At 42.5% G+C, this 21,989-nt stretch overlaps 2 protein-coding genes across 2 annotated transcripts; one reads left to right on the plus strand and one right to left on the minus strand.

Annotated features, from left to right (window-relative positions):
• Window positions 1–10,027: 10,027 nt before the first annotated feature.
• Window positions 10,028–11,050, minus strand: LOC127784150 (uncharacterized). The gene is made up of 2 exons (XM_052311345.1): window positions 10,901–11,050; window positions 10,028–10,790 (listed from the first exon to the last, which is right to left on the minus strand). Exons 1-2 carry the CDS (start codon window positions 10,968–10,970, stop codon window positions 10,609–10,611), a joined length of 252 nt encoding a protein of 83 aa, XP_052167305.1. The 5' UTR covers window positions 10,971–11,050; the 3' UTR covers window positions 10,028–10,608.
• Window positions 11,051–20,348: 9,298 nt separating this feature from the next.
• LOC127784218 (uncharacterized) lies at window positions 20,349–21,669 on the plus strand. The gene is made up of 3 exons (XM_052311405.1): window positions 20,349–20,537; window positions 20,642–20,712; window positions 21,292–21,669. The coding sequence occupies exons 1-3, from the start codon at window positions 20,432–20,434 to the stop codon at window positions 21,418–21,420; spliced, it is 306 nt and encodes a 101-aa protein (XP_052167365.1). The 5' UTR covers window positions 20,349–20,431; the 3' UTR covers window positions 21,421–21,669.
• The last annotated feature ends 320 nt before the right edge of the window (window positions 21,670–21,989 follow it).

Raw genomic sequence — 21,989 nt, forward strand, 5'->3', positions numbered from 1 at the left:
GCACATATATTCAATAAATACCCTAATTTTTTTTGCCTGTGTTCGTGCTAAAGGACATGGTGGTACGGTATTGCTTTTGTCTCTTCTTCACGAGGACAAAATAAATACAAGTGTGGAAAAAATGCACATATCTGTTTTGTCTGCTTCTTCTCACAATTGGTGTTCTAATTTTACTTGTCGTGCTTACTTTTTTTTTTTCACTTTTTCCGCAAAGGAGGGTAGATTTATTAAATAAGAGGAGAAAGTATAACCCTTCTGTTAGAAAAACTAGAAACAAATTAAATCTCAACTAGAAAAACTAGAATAAAACAAAGATGCTTCACATCTTGAAATACCACAAGATACCATAAGCAATACGAACGGACGATTGCAGTCACAACAATAACCAATTCTGAGATAAGTAAAATGGAAGAAAAAACATATCTTCATTTTTCTAACAGAACAGCAAATTCATATCATAAAAAGTTGATGATCCCAAAATCATTGTGTCGATCTGATCATCGAACAACCTTTCAAACAAATTAACCCCGGTACGTCTTAATGGATGACCTTTTGGACGAAATAGCCACCACCAAGGAAGAAATAGAAAAGACAAAAGTCTTTGAAGAAGCCTAACTCCAAAAATATCATGGAAGACAAACCCTAAATTATCTACAAATCTAATCTATGAGGATTGTATCAAAAAAAAAAAAACCTAAAAACTAAATGGAGACGAACAATAGATGGAACTTAAAAAACCAAGGCAATGAAAAATAAAAGAATAACTCATAATTACTTTCTCCACGATATGACTCCATCAACAATTAATCGAACACCATGACCAGTCAGCTCTGACTGGTATGGTCCTAACAAAACACTAGCAGATTATTAACTACGGATTTGGATTGTCTGAAAGATCAGCTGATACTGAAATGAGTTGGTAGTTTCTCCTCCCGGCAAGCAAAATAAAGTATCTTATAAGCGCATGATTAATTAAGTATGAACTTAAAAAACTTAAAAATAAATTAATATGATTTTTAAATATACTTTGCTATATAAATTTTTATAACACACTGTTTATCAATTTGAGAAACGTGCGTGTAAAAAAGAGAGAGTAATACAAGATGGGAAAAGGTACAATCGAAAGCACCATGTATTATCAACTACTTCTGCATACCTGAGTCAGTTTAACAGGTTTTTTTTTCAAAAAAAAATGGAAATATCGGAGAGGCTCCTACATTGAGTAAATATATATAGTATAAAAAGATTACAAATTACATATGTACATTAAAAAAAAATCAAAGGTTGTCTAGCCATTCCGACATTAGGGGTTTGAGACTATCTTTTGCCCTATGCCCTAAGGATAACCAAAGCAAATTATTTTTTGAATATATCCTTACATATATGAAAATAAGGATTTATGCCTCTGAATATCATGTTGTTTCTTGAGATCCACATACTCCATGCCATCGATCTATCATAGATCCACATACTCCATGCCATCGATCGATCAATATGATAGTTGTTTATTTTTGTTGAAAAAATAATAATAATGAACTTCTACTAAATCCATTAGAAAAACATCTACCTTTTAGAAAGGAAACCAGGAATGCTAGGGGACGGGATACCATTGCTCCAACGGATAGCTTCCCCTCCACCTCCATTAGCCGCAAGAGCACAAGGCACAAGGCCCGAGCCAGCGACGGGGGGAGAGCGGTGGTGGTGGTCGGAGCCGAGGGAGAGAGCGACGGCGGTGGCCGGAGCCTGGGCGCCGGCAGCTGGAGCCAGAGAGCGAAGGGATGGGGCGGCGGCGGTGGCCGGAGCCAAAGAGCCGAGGGAGGGGGTGGCAGCGGTGGCCGGAGCTCGGGAAGGGGGCGGCGACGGTGGCTGGAGCCGGGGGAGGGAGCAACGGCGGTGGCCGAAGCCAGGGGAGGGAGCGACAGCGGTGGCCGAAGCCGGGGGAGGGAGGGGCAACGGTGGTGGTAGCCGGATCCAGGGGATGGGAGGGGATGGCGGCGTTGGCCGGAGCCAGGGTAGGGGGTGGCGACGGCGGCCGGAGCTGGAGGAGGGAGCAACGACGGTGGCCGAAGCCAGGGGAGGGAGGGGCAACGGTGGTGGTAGCCAGATCCAAGGGATGGGAGAGGGTGGCGGTGGAGTGGCGGCGATGGCCGGAGCTAGAGAGGAAGGGGCACTAGGGCGGCAGTGGTCGTCGGCGTCGATGTCGGGTATGTATCGCGTGATACCTGGCTGGTATCGCGTGATTCCTGATAGGTATCACCTGATACATCACAAGTATCATCTAATAGGCATCGCGTGATACCTGATAGGTATCACCTGATACCTCGTAAGTATCATCTTATATGTGGCAAAAATTGCATGATACCTCATAGGTATCACTTGATACGTCGTGAGTTTCACCTGAAAATATGGTAGAATCGCCTGATACCTGATATGTGTCACCCGATGCCGGTTCTGATAACTAACCAGTATCATCCCGTTCGGAAACGGGATTCCGTTATCGATTTTGCTATATATTTGTCGACAAATTTTTCCCCAAAAATTTGACGGATGTAATTACAGTACAATCGTAGTGTAAATACACTGTAACTTGCATGCAATTACACTGTAACTATAGTGTAACTTGTATGTAACTTTCGAAAATCTCTTCGTAACATGTTATTTCGGTAAAATGGAGGTTGTGGGAACAAATTCTTTCACATATGTGTGTGCTATGATTTGTTTTCTTCCTCACCAAAACAAATCTTGTAATAGATCTAACGATTCAAAATTATGTGAAACTTACATATAAGTTACACTGTAGTTATATGCAAGTTACAGTGTAATTACACTACGATTGTACTATAATTACATCTGTCAAATTTGAGGAAAAATTTGTCGACAAATGTATAGGTAGTCCCTTCCTTATATAGCAGCCCTCAAAGGAAAAATGACAAGCCAAATCAGCTCAGGCGTATAATGGGCCTACCGGCCCATCCAGCTTGCTCACACAGCCTAGCTTCCATTGGACGTAAGGCCCATTATATTTCAGCCCGATCACCGGAACAGGGCTGTGTATTAGTCCTACATAGTTGGGCCGGCGAACGGGACTATTAGATCACGGGACGCGTGGATGCCGAAGAGGAGTGGGAGGTTGGAGGGTGTCACGGCAATGTGGGTGACACTGCAATTTTTTATTTTTAACTCATACTAGAAAAAAAAATGCTCGTGCGTTGTAACGGGTAAAAATATTTTTTATCCTACGCACTATACTCCCTTTAATGCCCGTGCGTTTTAGACCAAACGAACGCACATTCCTTCCGTCCTTTTCAGCTCTAGTCCTAGTACAGTCCGCTATCTCCCTCTGCTTAGTCTACCTCTCTTTGGCTCAGTCCACAAATGGAGTTGTAGGCCCAAGTCGAACAGTATCGTGTCCATACTATTACAAAGCCGATCCTTCCATCAAATCCGGTAATCCGCTCGAGCTCCCATAGTCTTATACCATGACGGAGCCGATCCTCCCATAGTCTTATACCATGACGGAGCCGATCCTTCCATCAAATACGGTAATCCGCTCGAGCTCGCTTAGTTCCGTACCCGTACGATGACTAACGAAGCCGATCATCTCCATCAAATCCGGTCGAATCTTTCTCCATATCCAAAATTATTGAGGGATTTTTATCCACTTGATCTCCCTTTTTTTATTAAAATTAAAGCAATAAGCAAAACTCGGGATAAAAAATGACGACGATTAAATGGTTCATCAAAATCGAAGCAATCTGCAAAACTTGGGATACTTGGGATAAAAAATAACGATGATTAAATGGAGATTCAATCTGGTGAATTAAAGCTGAATCGAAAGGGGAATTCATGGGGAAAATAACGAGAGAGTAGATTCATGGGGAAAATAATGAGAGAGTAGTGGGGAATCGGTTATTGCAGTAAATAGGAGGAGGAAGCATATAAGGAGGAAAATCAACTTGGCGGCGGCGCTGGGTTTGGCCCGATGAAAAAACCGCAAAAAAAATATAGCGATAAAAGAAATAAACAGAAAAATTTGTGAAAGAAAAAACGGCGAAAAGAAAATACGCAAAAAGGGGGAAAAGAAAACGGACAAAGAAAACCGGAAAAAAGGTGAAAGAAAAAAAAGAAACGGGAAAAGAAAATAAAACGGAAAAAAAACAGAAAAAAAGAGAAAACGAACAAAATTAGATGGGAATCGGATACGGTAGTTTTTTTTTATTTTCGCCACTTTCTTATGGGGAATCGGACTTTTTTATTTTAGGTTTTTTTTCTATTTTTTTATTTAGACGGACGATGGAAGCACCTCTTATTTTTAAGTAGTATAGTAGAAGTAGATTCATTAACACGTGGGTCTCATGTTAATTTTTTACTTTAAGTGTTACGTCAACACCAAATAAGCGTCACATTAACTAAAACTGCCGTCCAACCTATCATGAGACCTTATTTGCACTGATTTTAAGGGCCTGTTCGGCTGTCATTCATGTGGCAGCACTGCAGCTGCAGTGCTTGTGTTCGTGCAGCTGCAATTGTGTTGTGTTGCTTGCTGCTGCAGCTAGTTGCCGTGCAGCTGCAGAAAATATCAGCCAAACAGGCCCTAAGAGTTCATGGACGAACTTCAGATTTAACCACAAATTAATCCTAGATTACGAGAAGCCCATCAGCGACGTGGACGGGAGCGTGCGGGCCCATGTAGTGATTTTCTATCTTCTTCGCGTTGTTTGTTGGCTGATGCCTCGGATGCACCGATGCACGCACAGCACGGCACAACCACACCACAAGTGAATATGTGATCAGTGATGTGTGCGCACGGCTAGCCGGCCCGGCTACCACCGTTGCCGCTAGCCTTGTTCCGTCGCGACGCCACGCGCACCCGTGCAGCTGTGAGTACACCGCTGCCAGGGCCGGCCCTAACTTTTTGGTGGCATCGTGCGGAATAAAAAATAAACACCCCTATTCACTATAAAAATATAAGATAATATTTAAAAGCTTATTGTCATTAACGAATGTCATTAACGAATTTCACACTAATAAGTCTAAAATACAATCAAACAGTCACAATATGCTCGATCGTCGATCGGTCTTCTGTCTTTCCTCTAAGCCTATCAGGTCTGATACCATAGTATATATATTTTGGAGGCCCCTAATTTTTGGAGGCCTAGTGCGGTCGCACCGTCCGCACTGTCTCAGGGCCGGCCCTGACCGCTGCACACTCTCGAGCTCGTTTAGCTTGACTCGGCTTTGAATGCCAAACGAGTCAAGCCCAAGTCTCTTTTTCAACTCGTTTCTGAAACAAGCCGAGCCCGAGCTGGCTCGCGAGCCGTTTGATTTGGCTCGTGAGCCTAGACCATCATGCATTTATATGGATGATTTATTTTTTACTGGAGTTATTATTTGTCAATATGTAATTTATCATCAATATTTGATGAATTGAATATATAAAGTTATTTTAATTTTACGTGTTGATGATTTGTTATTGCTTTTCTTAATGATTACAAATTATATAGCTTCAACGGAAGGCTAACCAGCCAGCTCGAGCTGGCTCGAGCCAGGAAACGAGCCGAGCCAAGCTCATGTTTTAGCTCGTTTCCCTAACCGAGCCGAGCCAAACCAAGTCTAACTTGTTACGAGCCATTGTAACTAGCTCGGCTCGGCTCGTTTCCACCCTACATAGTACCCACTACTAGTTGATCAGTAGCACAAGACTGGAGGCCAAAAAAGATATGCGCAAAGGCCGGAATAATTGAGCAAAGGCCAGAATATTTGGCTGGAGCTTGTTGAAGCAAATGCCAAAATATTTTATTTCATTATCTAGAAAAAGTTGTGCTCTCGCTGACAAAGTGTTTGACAAAAGAGGTCGCAGTTCTGTAATTTAAAAAATCGCTTAGGCTGAATGGCTGTGGAGATGTACCAAACATAGGGTGCATTTAGTTCACGTCAAAATTAGAAGTTTGATTGAAATTGAAATGATGTGACGGAAAAGTTAGAAGTTTGTGTATGTAGGAAAGTTTTGAGATGTGATGGAAGGTGATGGAAAAGTTGGAAGTAAGAAAAAGTGGGAACTAAACCAGGCCATACTCTGTTATTTTCTCCAAATAAACTTTTGGATAAAAGTAACACACTTTTCAAACTGTTAAATGGTGCGTTTCATACGAAAACTTTCTATACGAAAGTTGTTCTAAAATATCAGATTAATCATTTTTTAAGTTTATAATGATTAAAACTCAATTAATTACACATTATTATTATCTCGTTTTGTGTGAAACACTTAATATTTATCTTTGTCTTTATCTCTAGGAGATTCAAACACCACCTATGCCTCTCCCACCATATCATCACTCTTCCGTGTATAATTAAAAAAAAATGTTCAGACTTCAGCTGGAGTTGACACACAATCACATGCATGCATATCCGATGAGACATCTTATTCCCTTACGGCCCTAGTTCTATTCATATGACAAAGACACACTCATGCATATGTCCTTCTCGAATTCTCGATGACCATGACCTGCAACGTCGCGACGAAGAAGGGCATGCACACAGATCAATCGACTGGACTTTTTACATTTTATTTATTTTCAAAAAATATTTTACAAATATACATATGTAAAAACTTATTTCACATATCAACCCCTTTTTTCGGTGCTAAGGTCATTGGTGTCGAGGTCTAACGTCTCGACGCCAATGACGCTGGCGCTCTTGTCCTCTTGTGGAATCTAAATCACTGTTACGAAGGGGAACGGCGTTAATGACATTATCGTTGATAATCTATTTACAAAAAATATTTTAAAAATAACTATAATATAAACAAAGTCTTACAAATGGGTCCTCGATAGTCGATACAACAGATACAATATATACTAGGGTTACTGACGCCGAGAAAAAGTCCATTCTCATAAAATAAATTTCTTCAAAGATCTATTTATAAAATAAGTTTTAAAAATAAATGAAAATCCAGCACAGATCGATCCAATCCAATAGAGTCGTCGTCGGCCGGCCTAGCCAGCTGCTGCTCAGGAGTAGATAAACCTTGGGTTTCCATGCCTAACATTTGACTGTTCGTCTCATATAATTTTTTTTATAATTAGTATTTTTATTGTTGTTAGATGATAAAACATGATTAATACTTTATGCGTAGCTTGTCTTTTTAATTTTTTTTATAATTTTTTTAAATAAGACGAACGGTTAAATGTTGGACATGAAAATCCATGTTTAAGTTTTTTTTAGACGGATGGAGTACTCTCATGGAGCTGGAAAAGGTCGGCAGCTAGCTTCTGAATTATGATCAGATCAGGCCACCCCCAACTTGCTCTAGCTTTTGTCTGCTGTTCCATCGATCACGACGTCAAGGCGTCAAACATATCCGAATATCGCCAACGGCATTTGTGCCGATATGCCGGCATGTACGCCGCAGTATACACACTATACATACGCGACTCATGTCAAAACTGTAAAAGAAAACAAGGGAAAGTACGAGACAAGTCCAGTGATCCAAGATTTCTAAAGTGTGCAACTCACTTTTCTTTTTTTTTTTGAAGGCATACAACTCACATTTAACAAGAGGTAAACTACAAACTGATGAGTCAAAATGCTTGACCGATTGGCACAAAAACATCCGGGACCCACACCTAGGAAGCACTTAAATAGCATCTCTTCCATTTCTGAATAATTTATTAAGTTTCAGGCAATCAGATCAATCTGATGGTTTGTGCACATGCAGGGGCGGATCCAGCATGGGGGTGGCGGGGTCTCGAACCCCCACTACTGGCGTGAAGACTATAAGAGCCCCACAAAAACCCCATTAAAATTTTTTATCGTATGTAGATGGGAGGGGGACTGTAAATCTATCTAATTTGTTCAGACCCCACTACTATTTCTTTATGGATATCAAACACATCCATAATTCACATATGCAAAGGGGAGGCAATCATCAATTCGGCTGTGTTCTTCGTTCAGGTTCCTAACTCATCTTCCTCGTGTTCCGAGCGTACGTTTTTTAAACTGCTAAACGGTACAATTTTTTTAAAAGTTTTTATATTAAAGTTGCTTAAAAAATTATATTGATCCATTTTTTAAAAAAATAGCTAATACTTAATTAATCACACGGTAATGTACTGCTCCGTTTTCTGTGCTTCCTTTTTTTTTTTTTTGAGCACTATGCTTGTTGGGAACGGGCCGAACGGCTGCTTCCGAACACAGCCACAGCCGTCCTGTTCATCCATCCTACTACTATTCTACTCCTACCTCTTTCGATCGGAGCTAGTTAGGCAATGTGACGACGAAAAGGATGAGAGATAAAGCTCTCCTCTTCTTGGTTTGGCCATCCATGGCTCCATCTCCATGCAAATTAATCTCTCAAGTCTCAAGGCTGACCAAATAAAATGAAGGTGTTTATAAGAAATTCTTCTCCCTTTTTTTTTCCGTTTTGGCATCGCCGTGGACAATTTGGTTTTCTTTCTGCGTGAATGCGTCATCGTCGGATGGATGCATTGATCGGTGAGTGACCGACCCATCACGAGCTTGACATGTTCCAACCGATCAAAAGAATCTACTAAAGTATAACTACTTCACAAGGTGGCCTATTTGATAGAACCAAAAATTTGAAAATTGCAGATATTTTGAAATATTTTGGTCTGAAATATTTCAAAATTTGAATAAATTTTGTTTAATTCATTTTTTTTTGCAAAAATCTTATTTTTTGGATGAAATTGTTTCTTTTTTTTCCTACGGGGAGACCATCTCTCATTTAATCTATACCCTTATCTAAATGAATCTGGCCATTTAATTTCACCTCTCAACTTAATCGATAATTTTTTTCAAAGGTGCTTACTTTCTTCATCCTAAAATAAATAATCTATATGTCATGTGATCCATCCTAATATAATGAATCTAGGATGAATCTTTTCTAGCTTCATTTTATTAGGATAGAGAGAGTACATTGATGGAGTAGCTAGCAGCTCAATTTGCTAACTGGTGGCACGTCACTCAGCTAGTCAGCCCACGTACACTTTCCTGCAGCTTGGAGACGGGCATCATGGCTTGATGGACTTATATCCGAGAAAGAAAATGAGATCCGATCAGACTAAAGCAACAGACTAAAACTTAGGGTTGGTGCAGATCAAACTAGAATTGAACTTGGAGATCACATTCTGCAGCAGCCAGCCCGATGAGTTGACCCAGATCGATGGCCAAATATTCATGTATGTGATCGATGCTCATATAGTCATATATATGGTGTTGTGTTGGTCAAGCAAGCAATGATTTTTTGGTATCCCTAGTTGCAAAAGCATGATTGGTGCTCGAAGAAAGGGCACACAGCTAATTCAGCCAATGAAAAAAACACCTAGGATCGGACGATGACATCAAACTAAGGCAGGATCTTTGATCGAGAACAAAGAAGATTGTCCGAATATATTTCTGCTGAATCAAACCGTTTCCATCGTCAATTTCACCATGTAAGAGGTCTGTCTGAAAAGTTCATGATCCTTGCAATGTAGACGAGCCTAAATTAAACTAGTGTACCAATTTTCATCATCACCTTGCTTGCAACCAAATTTCAAAAACTTAAAAGAAAAAGAAAGAAACCTTGCTTGCAACCAACGACGATGCACACCGTGAGGAAGCTTAATTAACATCAGAAATGCAAGCTATAATTAAGTCTCGCCGACAATGCATGCCAAAACATGTCTGAAGTTCTGAACAGTATCGTGTTTCATTGACCCGTTGAGAATGAAGATGAGTTGACCACATTTGCAAGAGCAGTCCAATAACTGAAGATGAATGATTTCTTGGCTCTTGTTTAATTAGCTTAACTAAACTATAAACTATATTTGTGCGCGCTCACTGAAAAATGGTGTTCTAATTGATTTCACATGCACAAACCCAGACCGTTCAGTGGTCGACAGAGATAGATATAATGTTGTTAGTTTGTCACATCCATGGATAGATATATATATCAAGTTATACAGGAATAAATTAAATTCACGGAAAATGGAATAGAGACGAATAACTGAAGACAAAAAACACTCTGTTACATCCAACAATGACACATTATTATTGATGATTTTATTGCAAATTACATGGATCGGTTGTGATACAACGGGGACGAAATGCAGGACACATCAACATTACACACACGCACGTGTATACGTTCTAGTAACAATTAATCGTCCAAATTAATCAAACAAAACATTGTTCAGAATCTCATAATAATCAATCAACGACGATCAACATCAGACACGCAATAATCACACACACACATGACAGACAGTCAAGCACAAGTCTAGCTAGGTCTCTACTTCAATAATTGGCTAGTGTGTACGCCGCGCATACGTATACGCGTACATGTATACGTATGTACGCGTACATGTATACGGTCACTGCACCGTATATGCCCAAGGAGAAGAACGCCGTCAGCTTATTCCGATCCTTCCTCTTCCTCTACTACTTAATTACGCTTAATTACGCACATGTATTCCGAATTTATACGCCGTATTTACTACTACTAGGTATTTATACGGTAGTACAGTATATATAGTGTATTTATACGCAGATACGTCGCCGGCTGACCGGGGTGGAAGGAGACCGTAGATCGACGGTGGTCGGCGGCGGTCAGTGCGCCGGCGGCGAGTTGGGGTCGGTCGGGGGGAGCACGCCGCCGCGGGGGTTGGTGTTGGGCTTGGGATCGGAGTAGTCCGCCACCGTCGACACCATCCCATCGCCGGCCTGGAGGGCCGAGCGCCACCGCCCGTAGCGGCGCGCTGGCTTCACCAGCTGCACGTCCTTCGCTTCCCCTGCATCGATCGACCGCACACACCACACCACACCAAATCATGAAATTAACCAATCGAAGAAGGAATCTAGTTAACACAGCGAGAGATCGGTGAGGTGAGCGCGTGCGTACCGTGCGAGAAGGAGAGGGCGAGGAGGAGGGCGGCGAGGAGGAGGAGGGCGAGCAGCCTCGGCTTCGCCATTGCTGTGTGGAGGAGATTGGGGAGAGAGATAAGAGGGGGGGAATGGGATCGAGGAGGGAGGGAGGGAGAAGGAGGTGGTGGTGTTTCGTGGGGGCTTTAAACGAGGCTTTTGGAGGGTTCGATGGCGCCGGGATGCGGCGTTGCGTGCGGAGGGGCCAGGTTGGCCTGCCTAATTTCACGTGCCACTTCACAGCCACTGCTAACTGGCCCCACTAAACTCTGTGTTTGGAGGTGGGTGTTGGTAACCCATCTCCTATCCACGAAAAACGGAGTGGTCCATTAACACGTAATTAATTAAGTACTAGTTAATTTTTTTTTCGAAAATGGATCAATATAATTTTTTTAAACAACTTTTATATAGAAATTTTTTTCAAAAAACACACCGTTTAACAGTTTGAAAAGCGTGTACGCGGAAAACGAGAGGGGAGTGTTGGGAACTTGCTCTTGCAAACACACCTGGCTCTTGCAAACTAGGTGAAATCCAGAGTCTCCAAGTATCATAAGAGCAAGTTTAATACTCCCTCCGTATTTTAATGTATGACGCTATTGATTTTTATCTAATGCTTGGCCATTCGTCTTATTCAAAATTTTTATGCAAATATGAAAATATTTATGTCATGCTTAAAGAATATTTGATGATGAATCAAGTCACAATAAAATAAATGATAATTACATAAATTTTTAATAAGACGAATGATCAAACGTTGGATAAAAAGTCAATGACGTCATACATTAAAATATGGAGGTAGTAGTATTACAGCCAACTATAGGCTCCAAATCAACTATAGTCAATTTAATAGCCAATTCATATAATAGTTATCAATAAACATGTAATACATAATTAATGTCTGGTCCCACCTGTCATACACACATGTATCTTGGAGTCCATACTGCTGCTAGCTATAAATTTGTAGTCCGCTGCTCAGTACGTCCCAAATTAGATGTCGTTTGACCGTTTATTTTATTTAAAAATTTAGTGTAAATATAAAAAAGATAAGTCATAATTAAATTATTTTTGATAATAAAGCAAGTCACAAACAAAATAAATAACTATTCCATAATCTTTTAAATAAGACGAATAGTCAAACATTACAAATAAAAACTCAAAAAAGGCTATTTTGGGACGGAGGTAGTATCAAAGTGGCAAATTTTGCAATAGGACAATGTTATTGTGTGGTTTTAGTCGTGAGACACTGCTCAAACTCACTTTGGGGGAAAACACTCCATAAACATGGTAATTTGCCAATGGACACCGCGCCGATTAAAATAATGATTTCCGGTTGAGGAGGAGAGAGAAATCACATGAAATGTCAAAAATGCCCTTGGGCATGTCAGCTGGCCATCTCTCTTCCTCTCTTTCTTTTTCTTTCTCCAGGGCTTCGGCCACCGGCGTGCAGAGTGATGACGCAGCACCGGCGGTGTAGGAGATGGAGACCGAGACGGTGGCCTAGCGGAACGCGGCAATGGCGCGGCGGATGGAGGCGAGCGCAGCGGCGGCGACGCACTCGTAGCTGGCGTAGCTGTGGCCGTCGAGCGCGTTCATGGAGTAGCCACACGGCACAAACGCGTAGGCGCACACCAGGGAGCGCGGGTCGTCCACCACGCCGCCGATCCCCGACGCGCCGTCAACTCGTCGCCGATGGCGTGGTTGGTCCGGCCGTTGCCGGGGCGCTGGTAGAACCGCGCGGCTAGGCCGCGGTCCAGCTCCGTCATGCACACCTCCACCGTGAGCCGCGTCGCGCCACGAACGACGACGACGACGAAGATGCCAAGTAGACGTGCCACCTGTGCGAGGCACCGGGCGACGACGACGGCGGCATCACGGCGGAGTGGCGGAAGAGTAGGAGCTCACAGGGGAGGGCGCCGTCGAGGTACGCCACCTCGTCGGCAAAGTCAGCGTGCGGGAACGGTTGCGCCTCCGGGAACAGGCACTCGCCGCAGGAGTACCTGCACGACCGGAGCCGGAGTGCCCGGCTGAGCCCGCCCGCAGCGGCGGCACGCAGCAGTACGGGCACCGCGCGCAGCAGCGGCGTGGTGCCGCACGTCTTGAGCACCTCCCTGCCGCCGACACGACAGCACACTGCGCCGCGTCGAGCACCTCCCGCAGCGCCAAGGGAGAAAGAAAAAGAAAGAGAGGAAGAGAGATGGAGAGCTGACATGTGGGCCCAAGAGCATTTTTGACATTTCACGTGATTTCTCTCTCCTCAACCGGAAATTATTATTTTTATCGGCACGGTGTCCATTGACAAATTACCATGTTTATGGAGTGTTTTTCCCTAAAAGTGAGTTTGGACAGTGTCCCGCGGCTAAAACCACACAATAACAGTGTCCTATAGCAAAATTTGTCAATCAAAGTAGTACTAAAATACCGCATCTAAAATTTGGTAGTCCTAAAACTTTAACGATATTTTCCTCTCGGTGATCGTATATTTTTTTTGTCTAAAATTTGTTAGGACTGCACACATTATAGATATGTGTTTGTGAGATACTCCATCCATTTCACAATGTAAGTCATTCTAGCATTTTCCACATGCATATTGATGTCTAGATTTATTAACATCAATATGAATGTAGAAAATACTAAAATGACTTATGTTATGAAACGGAGGGAGTATTCATGATCGTTTTCATAGTAGTGTACTCACGCCTTCTAGTCGTCGCGACCTATTTATCATAGGTAGTGTGTTTGTACACAGTCTTTATTATCACCGATGACATTTTTAAAAAGTTGTGACTTATGATCCATCTACCAACAGGATTTGCGTACACCGCCTAAAGGTATGTCACGTTGCACAAGGAAATAAAAGAAATGCGAGTCTTTGCTTTGGAAAAAAAATATGACCTCTTCTTGCTTCTTGGGAGTAGAAACTTCTGTAATCGGAAGCTAGATTGGAAGAGATTCATGCTGGGTTTTGGTTGGCATCCCTTCTCAACTTTACCAAGATATAGGAGTGTTTATTTTGCTAAGAAAAAAAAATGTGTTGACCGTAGACGCAAAAGCTATTCGCCCGAGCTAGGTATGCCACACTTCTATGATGCTATATCTATCGCTGATGTGGTACACCATGCTATCATCTACTAAGAGCAACTTTAATAGTATCGTCCACTACTAACTCCAATTCATCTATAGCCGATCTAATAGCCAATTCATACAATAGTAGCTTACTATGCTATTAATATATGGTCCCACATGTCATACACGTATGGCATTTTAGAGTCCGTGCTGCAACTAGCTACAGATCTGTAGCCCGCTGCTTTTATCTCTTATCTTTTATCTCATTAAAATATCTTTAATAGCTAGCTAATAGTCTGCTATTGTACCTGCTCTAAGCATGTACTTTTTCTCATGCAAAGTTTTTTTTTCCATTGATAAAATAAATGGCACTAATAACTAGGCGTATTTCTATCCGGTATAACGTCGCTTTCATGTCAGTATAACATTCCCCAGTTGCTAGGCTATTCAGAGTTCTTTTGAACCTTGGGCCTTAGCCAGTGATCTGGACTGTTTCTCTCTCGACGATGAAGATCTGGTGACGGGCTTATCCTTCATGGTCTCACTGGCCGACTTTATTATTGGAGAGAGAGGATGATTGTGGTACGTAGGGTCAAACAAACTTTGATACTTCAACAGAACATAATGACTTCCAACATACAAATAGAAGAAGACAACGATGGTAGGGTTGAGCAGGGAAGGGGACTAGCTTTGTAAAATAGATGATAACTCCTAGAAATAAATCTTATTGATGATATATTGGACTGCTCATTATTGGTGGCATGCACAACTAATCACCGAACTTAACTCCAGTCAAATTTGTCCAAATTTTAACATTACAGAATTTCAGCTGAGAATCAGCCCAACCCAAAACCCTTTGTTGTCTCTCCCAAGCAAAAATTGGAAAAAGTCCACTTTGACTTCCTTAAATATCGGCCGAATCTAATTTGTACCCCTTAACAAGAAAACCGGATAAGATGGCTCCCCTAACTATTAAAACTGGTGCAATTTGACTCCCTCGGTGGTTTTAGGGGGTGGTTTTGCTGATGTGGCGCTGACGTAGCAGTGTTAACTTGGTCTTCGTACCACGTGGCGCTTATGTGGCATTAGAATTAAAAATATATATGTGGGACCCATTTGTCATTCACACAAAAAGAATATTATGGGACCCACATGTCATCCTCTCACTCCAACCCTTCTTCCTCCTCCCTCTCTCTCCTTCTCTCTCTTTTCTTTTTCCCTTCGGCTGTGGCGGAGGCAGGCGGGTCGACGGCCGACGGGTGCTGGAGCAACAGCGGCGGCACGGCCTCCACGAGATTCATGTACATGTCGCTACGGCGCAGCACTATGACCTCGAACCACCCCCCGCCGTCGGGGAGCGCTTGGATCGACAGGGTGATCTCGTTAGCTCGACGATGGAGTTTGCGACGGAGAGCAGCCAGTCCATCTCCCCGCATCCACATCGCCTTCCTCGCCAAAGCCAGCGGCTCTAGCCTCCACAACTCGCTCGATCTCCCATCCCTGCACCAGCTCCGGCGCCGCCACATCGCTGTCGTTCCCCTCTCCCTACCCCACACCTCACACTCTCTTTCTCCCTCTCCTCGCATCATCATATCATTTCCTTTTTCCGGGAAGGAAGGGACGGCCGAGAACAACGCCAACGCCTCTCCGCCGCCGCATCCCACCTCTCTCCTCGCCTCGAAAACACCCAACCTAGAGGCGGACAGCCTGGCCCCGCCGGTGCGAAGCTCGTTCCTCTCCTCGTGTCCCTCGCGGTCGGCCTCGCCGTGCGCTTCCTCGCGTCGCACCCTGCCGAGGTGAGCCCCCAGGCATGGCAGCTCCTCTCCATCTTCCTATCCACCATCGCGGGGCTAGTGCTGGGCCTGCTTCCCGTCAGCGCCTAGGCTCCCCGACGACGCCTTCGCAGGGCTCCTCGAGCACGCCACGGACGACGACACGGAGGGCCTGCACCGTGCGCTAGAGCGCGCCCCGCCCGCCGCCGCTGCTTGTTGCTGGGGCTCCCCGCCGCCGCCGAGAAAGAGAGATAAGAGAGAGGCCGGAGGAGAGAAAGAGAGATAAGAGAGAGAGAGAGAGAGAGGGGGGAGGAGGAAGATGGGAAGTAGAGGGAGGATGACATGTGGGGCCACATGTCGGTGGGTCCCACTTCTTTTTCCCTCTTATTCCATGTAAGCGACACGTGGGATGAAAACTAGGTCAACACCGCCACGTAGGCGCCACGTCAGCCAAAACCGCTTGCAAAACCATCTAGGGAGTCAAATTACACCGGTTTTAATAGTTCGGGGAGCTATCTTATCTGGTTTTCTTGTTAAGGGGTATGAATTAGATTCGGCCGATATTAAGGGAATCAATGTGGACTTTTTCCGCAAAAATTAGCCGGGTGAACGGTGCCCAGAATGTAGCCCACAAATCGTGTTCAGTAGACCGTAGACATAAGGCTTCTTTCCACCCAGTAGACATGCGTACGTGCAGGATCATATTTGGGCTTGAACATTACATTTGACCTTGGCTACTACGGGCCACACTTTCAGATATCAAAATTTGGCTAGTGGGCTCTCTATGCCACTATGGCGTATGGGCTGTCCATGCATGCATGACAGATTAGAATAAGTCCACATATCATCTCTCATCTTTACGTCGAGTTAATTTAATACCCCTAACCGTAATACCAGAAATCATAATCTCCCAACTTACAAAACCAGGTTAAATTAAATCCTCTAGTGGTATAGATGTTTTGTTTCATTGATGTGATGCTTATGTGATAATAAAAAAAAGAGAAAGTGGACCCCACATGTCAACCTCACTAATCATAGATGTATGTATTCCACTAAGCAAGAATATAGGGTCACTGATAATATGTTGTTCGAAATAAATAGTGCAACCATAGAGCATGAAACTGTGATTGTAAAAAGAGATGAACCTCTGATCGATTCTGAAACGTTGGAGGCGTCGTGGTTGGTGGCAATCGATCAAAGGCAGCGGCCGGGATGGTTCGGCTTCAGTTTGGTGGCAGGATCGATCGCATCAGGCGCGCGATGGGCGAGAGTTCCCCAAGGCAGCCCCGATTGGCGAAGGGGAGGATCAGCTGAGCGTGGAGTTGCAGTTGCAGTGGACAAATGAAGCAACGAAATCCAGAGTAACCAATCCTAATTTAGCACAAATTAAATTAATTAACTTTAAAGCTCCAAGCGAAGAGTAGATAGAGGCAGGTAAAGCATTATGCATTATACTAATTCTGCTTCGGTGCGATGTTGAGTGGAATTTACGATGCAACATCGAACATCACATAAGCAGCAGCAGACAAAATTTGAAGGGGGAACAAATACATTGGTCTCATCAGGTATTAGATCAGCAAACTGAAGTGAAGGGAACATGTGGGAGTGGAACCCGAAGTGCTCCCCAGTCGCGTGAACGAGGCGCCGTTTGGTCCGTGGAGGAAGGCCTCCATGACCATGACCATGGTGTCGTCATCAGCTGCCGCCACTAAGCTCCCACCACGTCCGGCCCGTAGTCCAGAGAGCTCGAGACGCACGACCGAGGGCGGTAGGGGCGACGGATCCGACGGCGATGGCGGGCGGTAGGGCCTGGAGCAGGCAACACCGGCGCTGTTGCGGATCTGGCTCGGAGGACGGCGGCGGGCTGCATAAATAGGATTTTTGCATGCGGTTGTGCTCGCCGCATGCAAAAATCACATTTGGCCGCTTGCAAAAATGATTTTTTTAGTTTTGCTTGCTTACTTGTATTTGATCATGCACTATGCTAATTAAGACAAATCAATTTATTAAATAAGTTATCACCTCCATGGGTGCATCACAAGTGTCCAACAACTTAGGCTATCTCAATTAGCTAGGCTGCAGCTTTACTGGTACTTGGAGACTTGAAGCAGGGAAGCAGAGATGAGAAGGATATGTAAGGTTCTCTTCATCCTTTACCTCTCACCCTGTTGTACAACATACACGATAGAGTGATACATTTCTTATACCCCATCTTTTTTCTTTGGGTTGCTCGGATGCCCTTCAAAGGTCAACTTGTAGCAGCTTCAGTGAGTGCGCTGCATGGGTGTGAGTGTGGTGACTAGGGAAGGGAAACGAAGAGTGTGCTAAGAAGGCGACAAGTGGATTACACAATTTTGTTGACTTAACTAAAATACTTGTGAAGTCTATATATGCTATCAAGGATTTACAAAAGCAACGAAAACAGAACTTCTTCCCGGGCTGGCTCGGGAACAAATTAATACGGCTCTGTTTCTCAGTCAAGTTAAAAAAAATCAAACTGGATTTAATTTTTTTTTTGACAAAATTTGATCCGATTTTACTAGTAAACAACGGTTTTTGGTCCCGTTTTTGTGAACCCTAATACAATCACAAGACAATATTTTTACAGTGACCTAATATAAGGATGAATATAGGCTGATCATTACTTTTGATCCGATCCGTTTTGTATGACTAATTGTCACAATCATATTGAACTAACACATGACTTTTAGAAAGAAAACGGGGATTGAAACACATAATGGTAGACTAAATTCGCATTTCATATGTCATGTTATAATAGATAAATAAAGTTAAACAATATTGAGGTGCAAATGAAATTAAAACCACACAAGATTCTTGTTTTGTTTTCATTAAAGAGTATAAATTGCATTGTGATACAATAACTTGGTAGATGGGTACGATCTAGTGTCCTAACTTAAAAAATGAGTAGACTGTACGTAAACTTGGCAACATTTTGGTTAAAAACATTGTTATGCACCTTTGATTAATCATGTTTCATTATTTGTATTATAATCTTAACAAGATTGTTGGATCCTGGATTCCATTTTGTGTTTTGCAGTATTTGTCACCGGAGACCATGATACGTATGATTAGTCAAATCGTTTGAAAACTATATTAGTTTGCGCACACTTACTTTTGCTAATCATTATATTTTTCAGTTTCAAATCAACATGCTATTTTATTATTAAAAAAACAATACATAATACATGTAAATCCTTATCGAGATTATCGAGATAGTCTGAGTGATTGCTTTTTTACATCGCTTAAAAAATATATATGGTGTGGAATATTGATTTTTTAACCAAAATATACACATTATCCAAGTCATCGCACCTCTATACTTATTTTTTAAGTTCTTGCATTAGATTACACCACCTATGTACCGTATACATAATTTACCATTTATTAAATAAACTTGGTTAGCACTTGAGCACGAGCTCATAGAGTGCACTATCTAAGTACAGAACTCGTGGACTAATTGCATACCAACCATCTATAGCAGCGCTAGCTAAAACTCTAATAAAGATCCAATCATTCAACACCCCCAGAATTTTAAAAGCACAGATCCACTCCTATAAGAAACCACCCCATTGCTCAGCCGAAATTCTCAAATCCACTGCATGCATGTCCTGTCCCCGTTGCAAATATACAAAAGTGACCACCTTTCCAGCACCATATCTCTCACCACTCTTGGATACCAACCGTACTTACCAACGCACAATCAAAAGTTCTTTTGTGGACTTGTGAAATTCCCATGGGTTTTTGTTCGTTCCAAGACAGACGCCACCACTACTGCCATGCCAAACAAGGAGTTGCAGCCACTGGTTGTTGTGGATGCTTAGCTTGTGCATCCACCACTATGGATGATCCATGCATCTCCCAATGGAAATATCTCTCTCAGTTCGTGCGTAATGCCGTGCATTATGCATAATTGAGAATAGTTCATCAGAAAGCCGTCCTATTAGTTTTGTTGTGATAGTGACATGCATATTATCTGAAATGCAGTACAACTTTGGACTTTGAAATTTCGTGTATGGCACTTTGTTTTGACAGAGGCTAGAAATAACTTTTCTTATTCAGGACTTGTTGCTACATTGAATTTCACCGCAAAAATATATAAACACCAACGTGATGGAGTAATTAAGGATTTTTTTTCTTTGTTTAGACCAAGTCGGTGGATTTTGATAAATATATCTAGTTATATTAATGTGTAAAATGAAATTAAGATGGTGACAATTTTTCCTTCAAATTAAGCAAACACCTCTGAAAACACAAGATACCCATGAAGTAGCTACTTACATATGACTTACTAATTAGTCTTCTTTTAATAGAAACTACACCATCTCTCACTCTCTCCTCATTCAACAAATGGCATGCCATGACCAAATACAGCAATATGAGATATGGACTAATAAAAGCACTTCATCAACTAGTGGACGGGGAAGAAAGGCAGAGAAAGGTTGGGCTAGTGCCAAATTCCACTGACTAGACTTTGTGAATCTCCACCTTGCCTTTTTGACTTTGGCTCCTAAATGAATGATCTAGGTTGCATGACATGTGCAATAAAAAGGGGTTGAGGGCATGACCAAGAAGTAGTGCAAGGGCACATGAAGCCAGCAGAGATTCCATTCCATTGAGAACTTGAGATAGTGCTGCTCAACAGCCTTCTATAGTGCATGCATACAATGGGGAAATCACCAGCACTACCACTCTACTATCTTCTTATCACCTTGTTGGTGTTCTACTTCTTGATTGTTCCTTCCAATGCTATACCTCTCTCAAGTGAGTTCAGAATCACACTCATTGCCTTGATTCCTTGATCCATTTGGTTTTGTTGTTCTAGCATGTAAGATCAACCTGTTCATTCACATCCCTTTTGATTGCAGGAGTGCAAAGGCTGCACTTGCAAGAGTCCAGTGAGATGCCATTAGTCAGAGGCAGCACAGCAAAGCCAAAGGTATTTTAAATAATATAATATTATCTTATCATTCTTAAGGACACATTGTTTCCATCCTTTTATCTTAATTTTCCTGGGTTTTTTTTATATGCATGCATATATAAGAGCTCATAAGACGAATCCTATAAACCGACACAGAGCATCTTGCATAATTCAAAATTTTCTTTTGTTACACATTTTTCGTACATCAAAATTTGTTCTCCAGTGAAGAAAAGGATTAGTGGTTCATAACCTGTTGCTAGTGCAAGAATTGTGTATAGGAATAGTTTTTCAAAGATTCCCATGTTAAAAAGGTGGATAGTTAGCACAATTGAAATCCCCAAGATATGTACTATTGAATTAGAGATGCATCAATTTGCGTCGAAGGACCTAGGTACACAGGTACTCAATCTACAACCTTATCACTTTCCTAGATATCGTTGTTATGGCCCAACCCATAGCCAACTTGAGAGAACCACTCCGTATTGAGTTATATATCAAGAGAGATGGTGGATTCATATCACATGGAAGTCAGAAAAACACTTACTTTACTATATACAGCATAGAATTGTTCGTTTTCATCAATGATATCTCTTTCAGACGGAAATGGAGAGACCGGTTGTCGCCCTAGAGGAGGACGCCATGATCAATGCGAGGATGGCTTTGGAGACACAGGACTATGCACCCTCGGGCCCGAACAACCACCACAAGCCACCGGGTTGGAGCTGAGCAGCTAGCTAGCTAGCTAGGATTCATATATATCACCTATATCAAAGTGTGTGCTTATATCTTACTCATGCAGTCTCATGTGCATGTGTCCTTCCCTTGATGACGATTTTGCAAAACCTCTTGATTGGTAGTCTGAGTCTTGTGACATAGCTTATGTATGAGATGTGGCTGTGAGTCAGCACAAGTGGCAATGATCACGTGTAACAAAAGGTGAATTATATTGCCAAGGCCTCGTATTTATTTGAGTTAGTTTGGGTATGTGAACTCTAGCTTAACTAGTCATATATATACTTCTTCCAAAGAGAATGAATATAGGATCAACTGTTCTTTCATCTGAGTAGTGTTGGGGGATCGGAGGCTCATTCTTATCCTTTCTTTCTCTCTCCTCGTTTGAACAGTGCAAGAGAGCTCTCCAATTCTTTCTCCATCTCCGATGACCGTGGGTCGCTAGGGACGGGATGGGGGAGGGGGAGGGTCCAGGGAGCAGTTGGGCTTGTCCCAGAGTTAGGTTTTTTCCGTAGTTTGTGTAGTTCAATGGAGGAAGTTGTGTCGTCCTTCTTCGTCCCGGA

This window comes from Oryza glaberrima, chromosome 9, assembly GCF_000147395.1.
Source record: "Oryza glaberrima chromosome 9, OglaRS2, whole genome shotgun sequence".
NCBI lineage: Eukaryota > Viridiplantae > Streptophyta > Magnoliopsida > Poales > Poaceae > Oryza > Oryza glaberrima.